The following is a 15770-nucleotide window of genomic DNA, read 5'->3' on the forward strand; positions in this document are numbered from 1 at the left end:
AAGGTTGTAAAACTCATGTTGCAATGGAAGTCTTTAAATTATTGGAAATGCATAATAATATCAACAACTAGTCTAAGAGTGTCATATTTGGACAGTCTTGAGTATTTAAACTGTTGCATGCATTAAGAATGCAAGAACTACATATTGTTACATTAAGTTAAAATTTATTGCTATCAATCAACCTTTTAACTTGAGCCCATACCGGAACTCTAAAGTTAGTAGTGCAGATGTAAACAATTGGCTTATTTTGCTGCAACATTGCTCTCAATTAACATTATATCTACATATAAGGATTAATGCCAGTAATATGATTTGTCAGGCTTGACAGCCCGTGGGGTCATGAGCTGTTATTGGTCCCCAGTGAGCTTCTGGATATTGTCCTTCTAGACTTCCACCATTGAGGATGAAGCCAACAGTATATGCAGCCAAGAGCAGAATGGGATTTGGCATGAAATGCAATTGACTTTTTAACTGCAAACAGCTCCTTTCTGTGAACCCAGGCCAGTTGCAGTGATAGTGAAAATAACATCCATTTTTAGATTAGATTAGATTCCCTACAGTGTGGAAACAGGCCCTTCGGCCCAACAAGTCCACGCCGACCCTCCGAAGAGTAACCTACCCAGACCCATTTCCCTCCGACTAATGCACCTAACACAATGGGCAATTTACCATGGCCAATTCACCTGACCTGCACATCTTTGGAAGTTGAGGTAAAGATTGCAGCCCTACCATCGTTTGTCATATTGCTCTACTTCCTCACAACTCACTCATCCGTTGTTTCTGCTTTTGGTGTGATCATGATGACATTTCCAAATTAATTATCGGATGGCGATGGTCTCAATGCAATTTCTTCCTTATTTCTTTTTTCTTCTTTTTTCCTAATCACTGCTCAACCCAACCCTTCCAGTAAGGATGAGCAGATGACTTGGTTTTCTGCTGATACTTTGGAAAATGTCAAGAAAAAAAATTACCTTGGTTTCACTCATCCAAGAAATGGCTCGTTTAAAGGTAATCACTAAGTGAGGCATTGCAGGCAAGAATTCCATCTCTTCTACTCAGATAATATCATTGCTGTACCAGAAGGTTTCACACTCAAGAATTCCTGGTGTGCACATTTTAAAAATTCCCCAATAAAGTCATAGAGTCATGGAGATGTAAACCACGGAAACAGACACTTTGACCCAACTCGTCCATGCCGACCAGATATCCTAATCAAATCTAGGCCCATATCCCTCCAAGCCCTTCCTATTCACATACCCATCCAGATACCTTTTAAATGTTGTAATTGTACCAGCCTCCACCACTTCCTCTGGCAGCTCATTCCATGCACGCACCACCCTTTTTGCGAAAATGTTGCCTCTTAGGTCCTTTTAAATCTTTCCCCTCTCACCCTAACCCTATGCCCTCTAGCACTGGACTCCCCCACCCAAGGGAAAATACCTTGTCTATTTACCCTATCCATGCCCCTCATGATTTTATAAACCTCCATAAGGTCACCCCTAAGTCTCGGACTCTCCAGGGAAAACAGCCCCAGCCTATTTGGCACCTCGATCATGCGGTAAAGGTTAAACTTGGCATCTGTGTTTTCGGAAATGCAAATGGAACAAACTGTTTGAAAGGGCCAGAATGTTGCAAGTCTACTAACATTTGACTTGCATCTTAACTCCCAGGTTGGTCTGGGGTAGCCGGGTTCTCGCAGTTTCCAAGCATCTGACAAAAATAAACCCTTTTGCTCATTAGAAGGCAAAGCAGAATGATTGCAAATTATATTTGTGAATTTGTTTCAGTACATTCTGTGCCGTCTGGGTCTACGAATCAGTAGCACTTGCTTCCAACAGACAAGACTCCAGCTTCACTCCCTATATCCATGGCATGAGGGTTAAAATCAAGGCTAGCACACCGGAATGGTAATCAGAGAGTGCAGCACAGTCTGAGATACCCTCCCTCACTCGAAACGTCGAATTCTCTATTCCTGAGATGCTGCCTGGCCTGCTGTGCTTTGACCAGCAACACATTTGCAGCTGTGATCTCCAGCATCTGCAGACCTCATTTTTTACATTAAACTGAGACCCCATCTGCCGCCCTGAGTGAATGTAATAGATCCCTGGCAGCTCAAGAAGAGCAGGTCAGTTCTGCCCAGTGCCTTGACCAATATCTATCTCTCAATCGGCATCGCAAAAAATGCTCATCAGGCCATTATCACATTGCTGTTTGTGGACGAACTTTAATAAATTGTAGCTAGATTTGATGATGACACAAAAGTAGGTAAGAAAGCAAGTTGTCAAAAAAGTCATAGAATTGCCAAAAGCAATTAGATAGGTGAAGGGAATAGGCAAAGACAGTGACAGCTGCAGCATGATGTGGGAAAAGGTGAACTTTGGCAAGAACAGAATGTTAACACATTATTTCAGCAGACAGAGAGAGAGAGAGACTGCAGAATTCAAAGGGATCTGTATGTCCTGAATCATAAAAAGGTAACATGAATGACAATAAGGTAGAATGCAGGTAACAGCAAGTAATTTGCAAGCCAAGTGGAATGCAACATTTAGTGCATGTACAAAAGTAGGGACAAACTACAGGGCTTTAGTGAGACTGCATCTGGAGTACTGTGTAGTCAGCTTTCTTAAAAAAGCTACAAGAAACTGTTCAGAAAAGGTTCACTAACTGATTCCCAGCACAGCAGGGTTTATCTAATGAGGAAAGGTTGAGCAGATTGGGCCCATGTCCATTGGACTTTAGAAGAATTTGAGGTGACCTTATTGAAAGATGTATGATTCTGAAGAGACTTGATGAGGTAGATGCTGAAAGAATCTCATGGGACAGACTGGAAATAGGGACCATGTTTAAAGAAAAGACATCACTCATTTAAAAACTGAAATGAGGGAAAAGATGTTTTCTTAGAAGGCCATGAATCTGTGGAATTCTGTTCCCTGACATTCAGTGGAGGCTGTTATTGAATATATTCAAGGCTGGGAGATTGATCAGCAAGAGAATTGAGGGTCATTGAGGACAAAGTGGAGTTAAGGCCACAATCAGACTAGCCATCCAGTGATGGAGCAGGTTCAAGGGGCCAATTGGCCTACACATGCTCCTATTCGATGTGTTTTTGTTCTTGTGTCTGCCATTGCTCCCGATATTACAACAGTGACACTTCTGAGACATCCGGTGGTGGTGGAGAGTGCAAAACAGGTGCAAGTCTTTTTTGGAGGGCTCTTGAGAAGATGCTACAGTGCAGTCTCAATTCTAACATTCCAGGTTATCGACTGATTAAAGTGAATTTGTGCATTTTATTTGACTGTTGATCAGTTACTAATGTACAAGACTGATCAGTTCAGCTGGAACGCTGCTTGGATCACTTGAACATATTTAAAATGATAAAATGAGCCTAAAACAAGTAAAGGCCAAAGTGGAATGGGCTCTGGAAATTTCTGGCTGCCAAGAAATCTTCCCTGTGAACTTGTGCCAGTTGTAGAGATGGTGGAAATGCTATCCATAGTTTGTGAAAATTACATAAGAATTTGATCCTAGTTGGCATTCTTGATACCTCAACTGCCAGACTCATCTTGACACACATAAATCCATGGTTACTTGTACTCCATTGTCATTTCCCTGGAGATTCCGAAACACTGTTGTATTCCTATAGCAACGTCTTGACCAGTCAGAGTCTAGCTGCCTGCTCCGAAGTCAGTAAGACATCATCTAAGATTGGCAATTAACAGTCCCTGCTTCATCTCAATGCCAATCATGGCCCAATCAATCAACACCGTTTTCATATTCTGCATTAATTGATATTCCCTTTCCATATTTGGCTTGTTGTACCCCAGTCCTGATGGGCGCAGGACTAAAAGCTTCAACTTTGTGTCTGGTATTAGCAAGGTTTAGGTTCTGTACAACCAAGCAATTACTATTTCACTCTTACTTGGCTTCTTGATTTATCAGATGATAAAAGATTTGGAGGACCACTGAGGAAAGATGGGGGAGTGGAGCTGGTTGAGTTTCACTGAAAGAGAGCTAGTATTCCTGATGAAGGGCTCCTGCCCGAAATGGCAATTTTCCTGCTCCTCGGATGCTGCCTGACCTGCTGTGCATTTCCAGCACCACTCTAATCATGACAGAAAGCTAGTATGCACAAGGGAAGGCAGAATGGCCTCCTTCCAGCTGCAGCAATTTTGTGATCCAGTGAGCTTCAATATCTGACATCAAGTATAGTTCTGTCGAGTTTTTGACTGCTTCCATCAGTCGCAAATTGTCAACAATCTCTTCGATCTTCTAGCATTTGGAGGGAACATTCTGAATAAATATTATCTACAAGAAATAGTGCCTGATACCAGTTGAAGCAATATGACCCCAGTTGAAGTGGAAACCATCCATTTAATGATGGATAACTGACTCAGAGCAGGAAGCCCAAATCTAACTCCCTACCAACTCTCGTGCTGTCCAGTCCAGCAACACGTTTGAGTTTAAAACTGGCATTCTTGTTTTCAACTCCCTGTCTCTCCAACAACCCGATGAGATCATTGCAGTTCTTCAACTCTGGCTTCCTGCTTGCCCCAGATTTCAATCAAGAAAAAGTGAGGACTGCAGATGCTGGAGATCAGAGTTGAGAGTGGGGTGCTGGAAAAACACAGCAGGTTAGGCAGCAATGTCGATTGTCCTGCTCCTCGGATGCTGCCTGACCTGCTGTGCTTTTCCAGCGCCCCACTCTCAACCCTGATTTCAATCACTCCACTATTGTCAGCCATGTCTTCAGCTGCCTAGGTCCTACACTCTGAATTTCCTGTTAAAGCTTGTGACTTCTCTCTCTTTCTCACTTTATAAACTTGTGGATACCTGTACCTATAATATTGAGTCAAAACGTGTGGTGTTGAAAAAAGCAGAGCAGGTCAGGCAGCTTCGGAGGAACAGGAGAGTCGACATTTCGGGCATAAACCCTTCATCATGAACCGTCAATTCTCCTGCTGCTTGGTTGCTGTCTGACCTGCTCTGCTTTTTATCAGAGCCACACTTTTCCAATCTGACTCTCCAGCATCTGCAGTCCTCACTTTCTCCCTGTGCCTAAAATCATCCCTTGCGTGGCTCATTATCAAATCTTTGATTACGCTCCTATGAAGCAGCTTGGGAACTCTTGCAATGCTACAGCTGCTACAAAAGTGCAGATTTTGTTGACTCATGACCAGGGGAATGGGGACCAAGCTGAACCTTTCCTCACGTCCACCTCAACTCTCAAGGAACGTGTTCTTTCAGAAACCTCTCACGTTGGAACCCGTCTGGCTGTGTTTGGTATTTCAAACAGCTCTAAGCTGATGGAGAGAACTATTGCTTCCACCTCCACAGCCCTGACAGTCTTCCATTTAATTGGAGCCCAACCTGCATATTTGAGATAGATTATGGTGGCTTGGAGTGAGGATTCTTCTTGGCTGAACTTTATAATTGCAGTCACCCCAGCTCAATGCAGGTCCAATTGTGGTTGGGTCCCCACTCTATTTTAACCACCTCAGAAATGAGATGGAGGCATAGTGTCAGAAGTTAAAATTGAGCCCTCTACTTCAGACGTTGAGGCATGAAATCCCTGGGAGTCTTATCAACATTTGGCAAAGTTTCCCCATCTTCAGTCCCTATTGTTAACCCTCCAGTTTGGCTTCCTCAATCGTGGCTTGTTCTAAGCGTGGCTTCTTCCCCACTCTCATCATTAGGTGGCTTTAGGTCTCAATACGGTCGAAACAAAATGAAGTAAAAAAAACACTGGCATAAACATTTTCTGATGAAACCTGTTTGAGGTGGTATCTGTTTTGTTTTTTGTTGTTGATGGTTTGTCAAAGAGTTAAATGTGTGGAGATGTGGGGGGCAGCAAAGATGGAATTTTGTGGTGGGAAGAGGGTGGGGGGGGAAGGATTAAGTCAGACAGCAGGGTAGCAGGGGCAGCGCAATGCTCCTTCCTACCTCCACGCTTATCCCATTTGTGGAAGGAAGGCTCACAGACCATCTCCATATCCTGTTACTAATTCAGGCCTCCCCCTGCCCTTAAATCATCGATAGGTGCCCTGCAAGTATTAACCCTTCACTCTCCATAGGGTGAGTGCTGTGTGGAAACCCAAAAGGTGCCCTGTACAGGATGGTCTCAAGTTACAATGCAAGTGTACTCCAAGGTATGAGAGTGTGGTGCTAGAAAAGCATATCCTGATGAAGGGCTTATGCCCGAAACGTCGATTCTCCTGCTCATCGGATGCTGCCTGCCCTGCTGTGCTTTTCCAACACCACACTCTCGATACTGGCTCCCGCCAGCTGGATAGAACAAACAACCTAAAATTTTGTCCTTAAAATAGCAGGACATCTGTGAGGCTGAGGCAACTCACCCAAAACAAGACCCATTTTAAAGCCTCTCTGTTGGAGTACATCGAATTTCAGGCTCAAACGTTAGCTGTTAAGCAAATCCACACCGACTGACTCTGATCTGCTCTGAGCCTCCATTCCCGTTCATCACCAATGAATGACTGATCATTTTACTCCACGACAGAGAGTGTTACAATAAAGTCCAATCCTGGCTTTCCTCCAATATCCCCATTACTTCCCATCCAGCCATTCCTGATGAAACATGGGTCTGTCGGGTTTGGGGAGGGAGTGTTCAAAATGTCCTCTTTAAAGCTTGCATGGGGTTTGTGAGGGGTTTCCACCAGGGTGACCTCTTCAGCAAGGTTACCGGGTGACAGTTAGAGGGGAGCTTTCCCTCCCTAACTCCAGAAGGGGTTGAGTAGGGGAATGATTTTATCATCTATGTGTCAGTTCAAAATTGAATCATTTTCATGAAAATCGTGGCATTTCCTGGATTACCCAATGCCTTTAGTTGAGCGTCTATCCATCTCCTCCAGGTCAGACCTATTTGGTCCCATTTGCCTTGATGGTTAGTCCCAGATCAACGTAGCAAGCATTTTGCTGATCAACTCTTGGTATTAAACTCTGAACCTCGTAAGCACTCAGTATAAGGTGGTGAAACAATCCAAGGGTCAGGTTGAGACTGCATATCGAGGAGGTGTAGGTCACAGTAGAGGGTGGTATTCCCATATATATCAAGACAGTAGAGGTTGTGTGTTTGGACAGTTAATTATTGAGGGCCAGTGCTGTATAAGGGAGGAACAGAGTCATAGGGTCATACAGGGAACAGGTGCTTCCATCCAACTTGCATATTCCAACCAGGTCTCCTAAACTGAATCAGTCCCACTTACCTGTGTTTGGCCCATATCCCTCTAAACTTTTCCTGTTCATGTATCTATCCAAATGTCTTTTAAATGTTGTAACTGTACCTGCATTTACCACTTCCTCAGGCAGTTCATTCCACATATGAACCACTCTCTGTGTGAAAAAGTTGCCCTCCCAGGTCCTTTTTCAGTCTTTCTCCTAAGCCCCTCATAATTTTACAAACCTCTATAAGGTCACCCCTTAACCTGCTTCGCTCCTGGTAAAAAAAAAGTCCCAGCCTCTCCTCAAAACTCAAACTCTCCAGTCCTGGTAATATCCTCATAAATCTTACCTGCACCCTTTCCAATTTAGTACCATCCTTCCAATAGCAGGGCGACCACAATTGTACACAGTATTCCAAAAGTAGTCCTACCAATGTCCTCAACAACTACAGTGTGATGTCCCAACTCTAATACTCAGCACTCTATCCAATTAAGGCAAGCACACCAAATGCCTTCTTCACCGCCCTGTCTACCTGAAACTCCCTTTCATGGAGCTATGTACCTGAACTCATACTAATAACATAAATGAGAAATAGTAAAAGCAAATTCAATGACAAGAATATTTATAGCGTGTCGCTGCTGGCAAGTCCTGTGGATACAGCAAGATTGGGATTGGGCACCAGTAAGTGACAATTTGGAATCATTACAAACAGCAGATTTATGGGAGCTGCATTTTGTCCCAGGTTGATAATATGAGGGTTGTGGATCTTCAAACAGCATAAATTACAGAGCTGAGAGCTGTGGCCTTAGCCAGAGAAATGAACCATTTAATGTTTAAATAATTTAAGTACCAGCCATTATATAGTTGCATTTTCAGCAATAAATGATTAGATCATCATCATTCACACTGGCGTGGAAATTCATTGAAGTCCAAAGATGTGCGGGTCAGGTGAATTGGCCATGCTAAATTGCCCATAGTGTTAGGTAAGGGGTATATGTAGGGGTAGAGGTATGGGTGGGTTGCGCTTCGGCAGGTCGGTGTGGACTTGTTGGGCCGAAGGGCCTGTTTCCACACTGTAAGTAATCTAATCTAAACTAGTAAGGACAGGTTTCTCTCCCGGTGTCACACGGGGACTAGGTATCTTGGGCTTAAATGTGAATTTTGATGAGAAGTGTGGCAGCAATCTATTTGTTTTCTCAGTTTCGAATCTGACTTTTTGAAAAATATTCAGCGAGTGATATTCTGGGTGTGCCCGAGGAGATGGCCTTGTATTGGAAAGGTGTGGCCCTGAATTTTGCGGGAAAGACTGACTAGCAAAGCAAAGTACCACATACAGAGCCATCAAACACCAGCTGCCTGTGTCTGCAATTCATGACCACTCTACTCAGCAGCTCAGAAGAAGTGGATAACCAGTTACAAAGCACAAAGTGATCAATGAGATAGCAAAGGCATTGGATCCTCAGGTAGCATATCTTAAAAAGTGTACTGCCTGTCTCAGGGCTCACCAGATTAGCAGGAAGCCACGGAATGATCAGATTCTGCACTATAGATTGGAAATATTAGCTATGAATTCCTGCTGGCTTCTGTTCAGTAGCTACTGCAGGGAACGGTGAATGAGCAGTGGGCAGGGCAACACCAAATTGCTCTCGAGTTTAAAGATGTTCATTTAAATTTATTTGCACTGGGGCTAAAAGCAAGTCTGTGGCTTTTCATCATGGCCCCAGCACTCAGCATCAAAACCCTTTTTAATGTTCTCCCTCTGGCAAACAGCTTTATAGTTGAGACGGACACACAGCAATTGTTACAATGCTCCTCACAGCCTCGTCTTATAATGCTTTAAAAACAATGGGATGTATTTTTCAGAAGGCAGCATCAGCTGCACTTTAACAAATATGCCCCTAGCTTAGCTTAACTTTGTCTATCTTGGTTTATTCCTGTTGGATTTAAGTGTTCAGGTGAAGTAAGCTACTGCAAAATATATACTAACCCAGAAAACTTTACAAATGACACAGATTAGTCATCATCACATCTATTTATTAATGGTGATTTTGTGTGTTTTTTTTACAGTTAAAAGCATAAATCCAGTTAGGTATCAGATCCAGTGCTGCTTCCTCAGAAGTGTTGAAAAATGCTTTACTGAGTGATTCAGTGAACAGGAACCCCACCCTTTGGTGGTAGGTCATGAGCCCAGTTTAATGGGATAATAAGTGTCCCCCAGCAAACTGGAAGCTGGCGAAGTGAAATAGGTTTCTAAACAATTCGCTGTAGACAAGAAAGTGCCCACCAGTTGAGAGCAAGCAGTCAAACTTCCCAATGGATCCACAGCTACAAGGATGTCTACTCCAGGAAGTTGGAAGCATCAGCCAGACACAGTTGAGGAATTGGATTGAGGCACAATGTTACAATGGAGTGAAAGGATTTTAAATGTACATCAGACTGCTCAATTAAGCTGCAAAAGAAGGAGATAGATATTTGAAAGATATGTCATTGATGTATTGCTCGTGCATTCGTCAGTACACAAGCAAGAATGCCAAATTTTAAACCACCACAACAATTTATAGTACAAGAGACAATAGCTGCTGATTGATTGGTAATTCAACTCTGATTGGATCCCCTATTTCCCAACATTTTCTCCATAGAAATGCCTCAGTCAATCATAAATAATTGCTACAATTGCTTGAAATTTGGCATTCTTGTGCTTGTCCTGATGAATGCAATGCAATGTGTTTCTTTATTCAGCAAGATTCAAATTAGAAATCCTTTATTGGTCAGAGCATTGAGTATAGGGAGTTGGGAGGTCATGGTGTGGCTGTACAGGACATTGGTTAGGCCACTTTCTGAATACTGTGTGCAATTTTAGTCTCCCTCCTATAGAAGGATGCTGTGAAACTTGAAAGGGTTTACAAGGATGATGCCAGGATTGGAGGATTTGAGCTATAGGGAGAGGTTGAATAGGCTGGAGCTGTCTTGCCTAGAGTATCGGAGGCTGAGGGGTGACCTTATAGAGGTTTATAAAATTATGAGGGGCATGGATAGGGTAAACAGACAAGGCCTTTTCCCTGGAGTAGGGGAGTCCAGAACTAGAGGGCTAAGATTTAGGGTGAGAGGGGAAAGATTTAAAAGGGACCTAAAGGGCAACCTCTTAACACAGAAGGTATTGCATGTATGGAATGAGCTGTCAAAGGAAGTAGTGGAGGCTGGGACAAGTACTACATTTAAAAGGCATCTGGATGGGTACCTGAATAGCAAGGGTTTAGTGGGACATGGACCAAGTGCTGGCAAATAGGACTAGATTAATTTAAGTTATCTGGTTGGCATGGATGAGTTTGACCGAAAGGTCTGTTTCCATTCTGTACATCTTTTCATAGATTCTCTACAGTGTGGAAACAGGCCCTTCGGCCCAACAAGTCCACACCAACAGCCAAAGAGTAACCCACTCAGACTCATTCACCTACCTATTATCGTCCATTTATGTCCTGATTAATGCACTTAACCTACACATTCTGAACAATACGGGCAATTTAACATGACCAATTCACCTGACCTGCACATCTTTGGATTGTGGGAGGAAACCGGAGCGCCTGGAGGAAATCCATACAGGCACAGGGAGAATGTGCAAACTACACAGACAGTCGTCCAAGATTAGAATTGAACCAGGGTCCCTGGCACTATGAGGCAGCAGTGCTAAACACTGAGGCACCATGCAGCCCCATCTCTGTGACTCTATATCACTATTTGAGGTTCTGAATTGCATCAGTTGGCCTCAGTACCCCAGAGCCATGAAGAGGAAGATGGGCCAGTGTTACTACTGAGAGAGTCAATAATTGATATCAGTATGTATGCACATTAATGCTGGGAAGGGACCAGTTGATGTTCATCTATGAGGCTCTCTGTTCCAGAAGCACCCTGGAATTGGGACAATTCTGTCAAGAAGATACTGGAGGGCTGCATCAGCCATGGTGCAGATAATCATACCTTTACTTTTGAGTCAGAGGGTGATGAATTCAACTTCTGAGATTTTACTGCAAAACCCAGCCCAACACTTGCGGGGTGCAAGGTTGGAGATACTGCCTTTTAGTTGGAACTCAGACCTGTTCGGTCCAATTAAAAGAACCCATGACAATTTCAGAGGAATTTTCCCCAGTGTATTGGTGAAGGTCTGCCCCTCAACCAACAACACTGAAACCCATGAAGCGGTCATGATCACATTTGCTATTCTTTATGGGAGCTTGCTGTGCACAAATTTCCTACATCACAGCAGCAGTTACACTTCAGAGATGACCTCTGGCTGTAAGGCATGATGGGATAGCCTGAAGTTGTGAAAGGTGCCATGTAAATGCAAGTTTGTTCTTCTTTCACTATTCTATACCCCTCCAAGAGCCCGAGGAGGAGAGAGGGTGGTAATCTTTCATTGTGGTCTCATGTTTTGATACTAACAGTGACACCTTCGGTGAGAATTTGCTCCCCATCAGTTGGTGTAGCTTTGGCAGATATTGCGTTTACTGATGTACCTGGGGTTTCTGCTGGAGTTTGAGTATCCGATCAGGAGAATCCCAGAGACTGTTCACAATCACTAGGTATTCTCTAATGAGTCTGTATGCAGGGATTTGCCTGACTGAGATAATTACAGTGACGCTTATTAATTAAAACTCTGACAGTCTAACCACCGTGGCAAGATTTCTCAAGTGTCTTTTTTTTTCTTTACCTAACAGGTTAAAATGGTTTTGAATCCAAAAAGAGCATTTCAGATGCAAAGGAAAAGGGGATTTTTGTCGAACTGAAAATTTGTGTTGGAGGATATTGTGGGATTAAAGGAAGAAGGTTTGGCCGCAGGAAGGTGCAGTGCATAAATGCTCAAAAGAAGGAGGAAGAGTTCAAATAAGAAAGATAAATCCTTCCCCCTCCCAACCCATCCCCCGTCCCTTGATCTTGGCCTTTAGCAAGATCTTCCAAGGGAGAGGAGATGACTGACACAATGAGCCTCAAAGAGACTTCAAACAGGCACCTGCGGCTAAAGCTGAACAGCCTGGGTCGCCGTGTGGATGAGCTAGAGGAGGCCACGAGAAACCTACACCGGACAGAGGATGAGTTGATGGACCTGCAAGACAAAGTGATCCAAGCTGAAGGCAGCAGCTGCAGCCTCCTGACCGAGGTGGACAACCTGCGCAAGAGGGTACTGACTATCGAGGGGAAAGACGAGGAGGTCCGCAAGGCTGAAGACATGTGCAGGACCCTGAAGGAGAAGCTGGAGGCAGAGGTCAAGCTGAGCCAAGAGCTCAAGGCTGAGATCGAGAAGCTGCAGGACAGGATGGGGGAGCTAGAGAAATTGGAAGAGGCCTTCAATAAGAGCAAATCGGACTGCACTCAACTGTGCCTGAGCTTGAATGAAGAGAAGAATCTCACCAGGAAGCTGATCACTGAACTGGAGGTCCTCCGAGCCAGAATGAAGGAGCTGGAATCCACAGAAAGTCGGCTCGATAAATCGGAGAAAAGTATCATTGAAGAGCTGGAAAAATTAAAATCGATAACCGTCATTTTAGCAGAGGAGAGGAAGACCATGAACGAAACACTGAAGCAAAATGAACAAGTTATCCAGGACCTTACCAAGAAACTAGAACAAAATAACAAGATAAATGAGACAGATCAAAGCTGGAACTCGTCTAATCTCAGGACAAATGTCAATGAGAAGACACATAACTATTCAGGGGACAGAGGTGATCTCAGGATTGAGGATGACTTGTCCACAGGCCTCTCTCCGAAAAGCAGTCTGGCAAAGAAAAGTTTAGACTCCCTAAATATAACACACAATGTTGGGCTCAGAAACAAAGGATCCCGTGAAGGGCAGGAGGACAACAAAATTAAGGATCTCACTCAGGAAATCGAAAAGTTAAAGAAACGTCTGAAACTGCTGGAGATGGTAGAGGAAGACCTGAAGAAAACAGAAGCCAAACACAATGAGTTACAAGAGAGGTTTCTGAATGAGCAGTGCAAAGCCAAAATGCTAGCCGATCAGATCGAGGAGATGAAATCGCAAATGACGAGGAACAAGGCCGTAGAAAACGGCGAGACTACACACCAGGACATTCGCTTCAGGCCTCGACAGGACAAAACAAAGTACAAAGGTGTGGCCACGGCAGAACCGCACATCCTGAAAGAGAAGGCACACGAGGTGTCATATCAGCCACGGTCACCCAGAGAGAAAGTGAGAAACAGAGACTTGTTGCTGGATGATGACAACACGGGAAAAGGTTACAGACGTCCCCTCAGTCCCAATGCAAGACGAAGGTTTCAACGGCCCTCTTCAAACCCAAGAACAGCTTCCAATGAAAAGAAATCCGAGGATAAATCTTTTCCACACAGCTATAGCTCTGCACAGAAAGATCAGGACCTGCAGCCAGAGAAGCTGAAGAAAACAAGGGAGCCCCCATCAGTGCTCAGTCGCTATCCTCCAGCAGCTAATGAATCCAGTGTAAAGAGACCTTGGAACACTCAAAATAAACAGAATGAAAACGGACAAAAGTGCAAAGCAGATACAGTATCCAGGGACTATAGTGATTTAGAACAATCGTCTGAAAGCCAGAGAAAGACTCTCAGCTATTTACACAATTCTGAAAATGAGAATGTAGCATCTCAAGATGAGGTAAATGATTCTGGCGAGGATTCATCGTCCACGAGTACTACTGCTAGCCTTTTGAATGGAACATTTCCCTCTTACAGGAATCACACAGCTTCACCAACATCCAGCGGTGAGCTGAAGGATGCCAACCTGCCCGAGGGTGAAGTGCCAATGAGCACCAATAGTGAGTCAGCTGCTGTAAAGACGGCTGAAAAATTGCCAATACGTGAGGAGCCAGAAACCACGATGGAAGCCACGCCCGTGACAACGAGAGCGCGCAGGTCTAGGTATTTGTATTCAACAAAGTCCCAGGACATGGAAAACGTGGACGTGAGGGGTAGACAGCCACTCAGCTCTAAACCCACTGAAACCATTGCCTCTGAAGAGGCGGCTACGAATCAAAAGCCAGGCCTGGAGCTGAAGAGGATTTGTAGCCCCAGAGAGGGCCTGAGATCCAAAGCAATTATTAAACCGGCCATAATCGCCATTGACAAGAAGGAAATAATGACAACCGGGTCGGAGCCAATTGGTGAAGAGCATGGGCTCTCACCCAAAACTGTGCCAAATAAAGTGACCAGTAGCATCACGATACCTCCATCAGGTTTGTCCTGTCAAAGGATCAGTAGTACTGTGATACCAAAGGAGAAACACACTTCCACAAGCAATATTACAATCAGTTCAAGTGAGACACCTTTACAAAGGAGCAATATTAGTATTCCCTATGAAATCTCGATCCGTAAGAGCGATATTACAATGAAGCCATCAGAATCGGACAGCTCAGATGAAGAAGAGACTGAATCAGTGTCTGAGGTGTCAGTGAGCAGCAGTATTACAGTCAAATCCCTCCGGTATGAAGATGGCGACATTGGCGGAACGTCCTACGAAACAAGAAGGAGGTCTCGCACGACGGAAACAGAGACGAAAAGTCTCCCCGTGGATCCGCTGGAGAGAGCTTCATGGAGGAAGAGCCGCAGTGGGGCCCAGGTGGAACCTACTCACTACAACACTGACCTCGGCACGGATTTCTCCCGAGTAACGGTGAGGAAAGCAAACCGTGCGCCCGCCGTCAACGAAGTGGCTGAGCCGAGCGGTGGCTCCAGAGCGGCAGGAACTGACGGGTACACGAAGAAGGCAAATAACTTTTCCAATTCTTCGGACTCGGTGGACATTAAAAGCAGCCTCACGTCAGACTCTGCTCCTCACCGGAGCTACTACAGCGCAGCGGATAGTATTCTCCGAAGGAAGCAGAACGCCACCGTCGCGTCCAAGGTAGCAGATTGGAACAGCACATGCTCGTTGGTGAGTCACACTTACTAAGCGTATCCTGAGCCTGTCCTTTCAAATAGCTGCTATGTCAATGAATTTAGAAGGGTCAGAGGTAATCTCATTGTGAGACATAGAAGATTCCTAATAGATTGGAGAGCGGCAATGTTGCAAAATTGTTATCCCCTCACTGAGGAATTAGAACGGCAAAGAGACTGGAGGACGCAGTCTCTGAGGATGGATGGAGACGGGGCTCAGCTGTTTAGGACCGATCCAAAGAGCAGTTTCTTCACTCAATGTTTAGAAGCCTGTGCCCAAACAGCTACAGATGCCCAAACACTGAATAGATAGAGAGGGCTCAGTTGATGGTCAGGTGTTTGGTGTCACCTGCAAGGATGTAGACCAGGTCCTGGCAAGTGGGATGGGAATGGGAGGCTAGTTTACCCAACCAGTGCAGATAATTTGTGCTGCTGAATGGCCTCTTTTTGTTCTGTAACATTTTCCTGTGGTTCTAATCAAGGAATTAGAGTCAGCTTTCAGTTTTGAGCTTGACCCTTGGAGTGTGACTTGAATCCAGAACTTTGGGATTTGGGGACAAATATGTTGCCAGCTGGGCCGAGGCTTAAACCAGTAAACCAGGCCTTCAGTCCTGCTGAAGGGCTTTTGCCCAAAATGTCGATTCTCCTGCTCCTCAGATGCTGCCTGACTTGCTGTG

General features: G+C 44.5%; 1 protein-coding gene across 4 annotated transcripts in view; it reads left to right on the forward strand.

The window, feature by feature from the left end:
- luzp1 (leucine zipper protein 1) overlaps positions 1–15770 on the forward strand; it is a 158758-nt gene that overhangs the window by 112705 nt on the left and 30283 nt on the right. For all 4 annotated transcript variants that reach the window (XM_060847694.1, XM_060847691.1, XM_060847693.1 and 1 more), the window contains exon 2: positions 11889–15091. In XM_060847694.1, the coding sequence (XP_060703677.1) occupies positions 12140–15091 (2952 nt within the window). In that variant the 5' untranslated portion in view covers positions 11889–12139. The remainder of the gene's footprint in view (positions 1–11888; positions 15092–15770) is intronic.

Source organism: Hemiscyllium ocellatum, chromosome 30 (assembly GCF_020745735.1).
Source record: "Hemiscyllium ocellatum isolate sHemOce1 chromosome 30, sHemOce1.pat.X.cur, whole genome shotgun sequence".
Taxonomy (NCBI): domain Eukaryota; kingdom Metazoa; phylum Chordata; class Chondrichthyes; order Orectolobiformes; family Hemiscylliidae; genus Hemiscyllium; species Hemiscyllium ocellatum.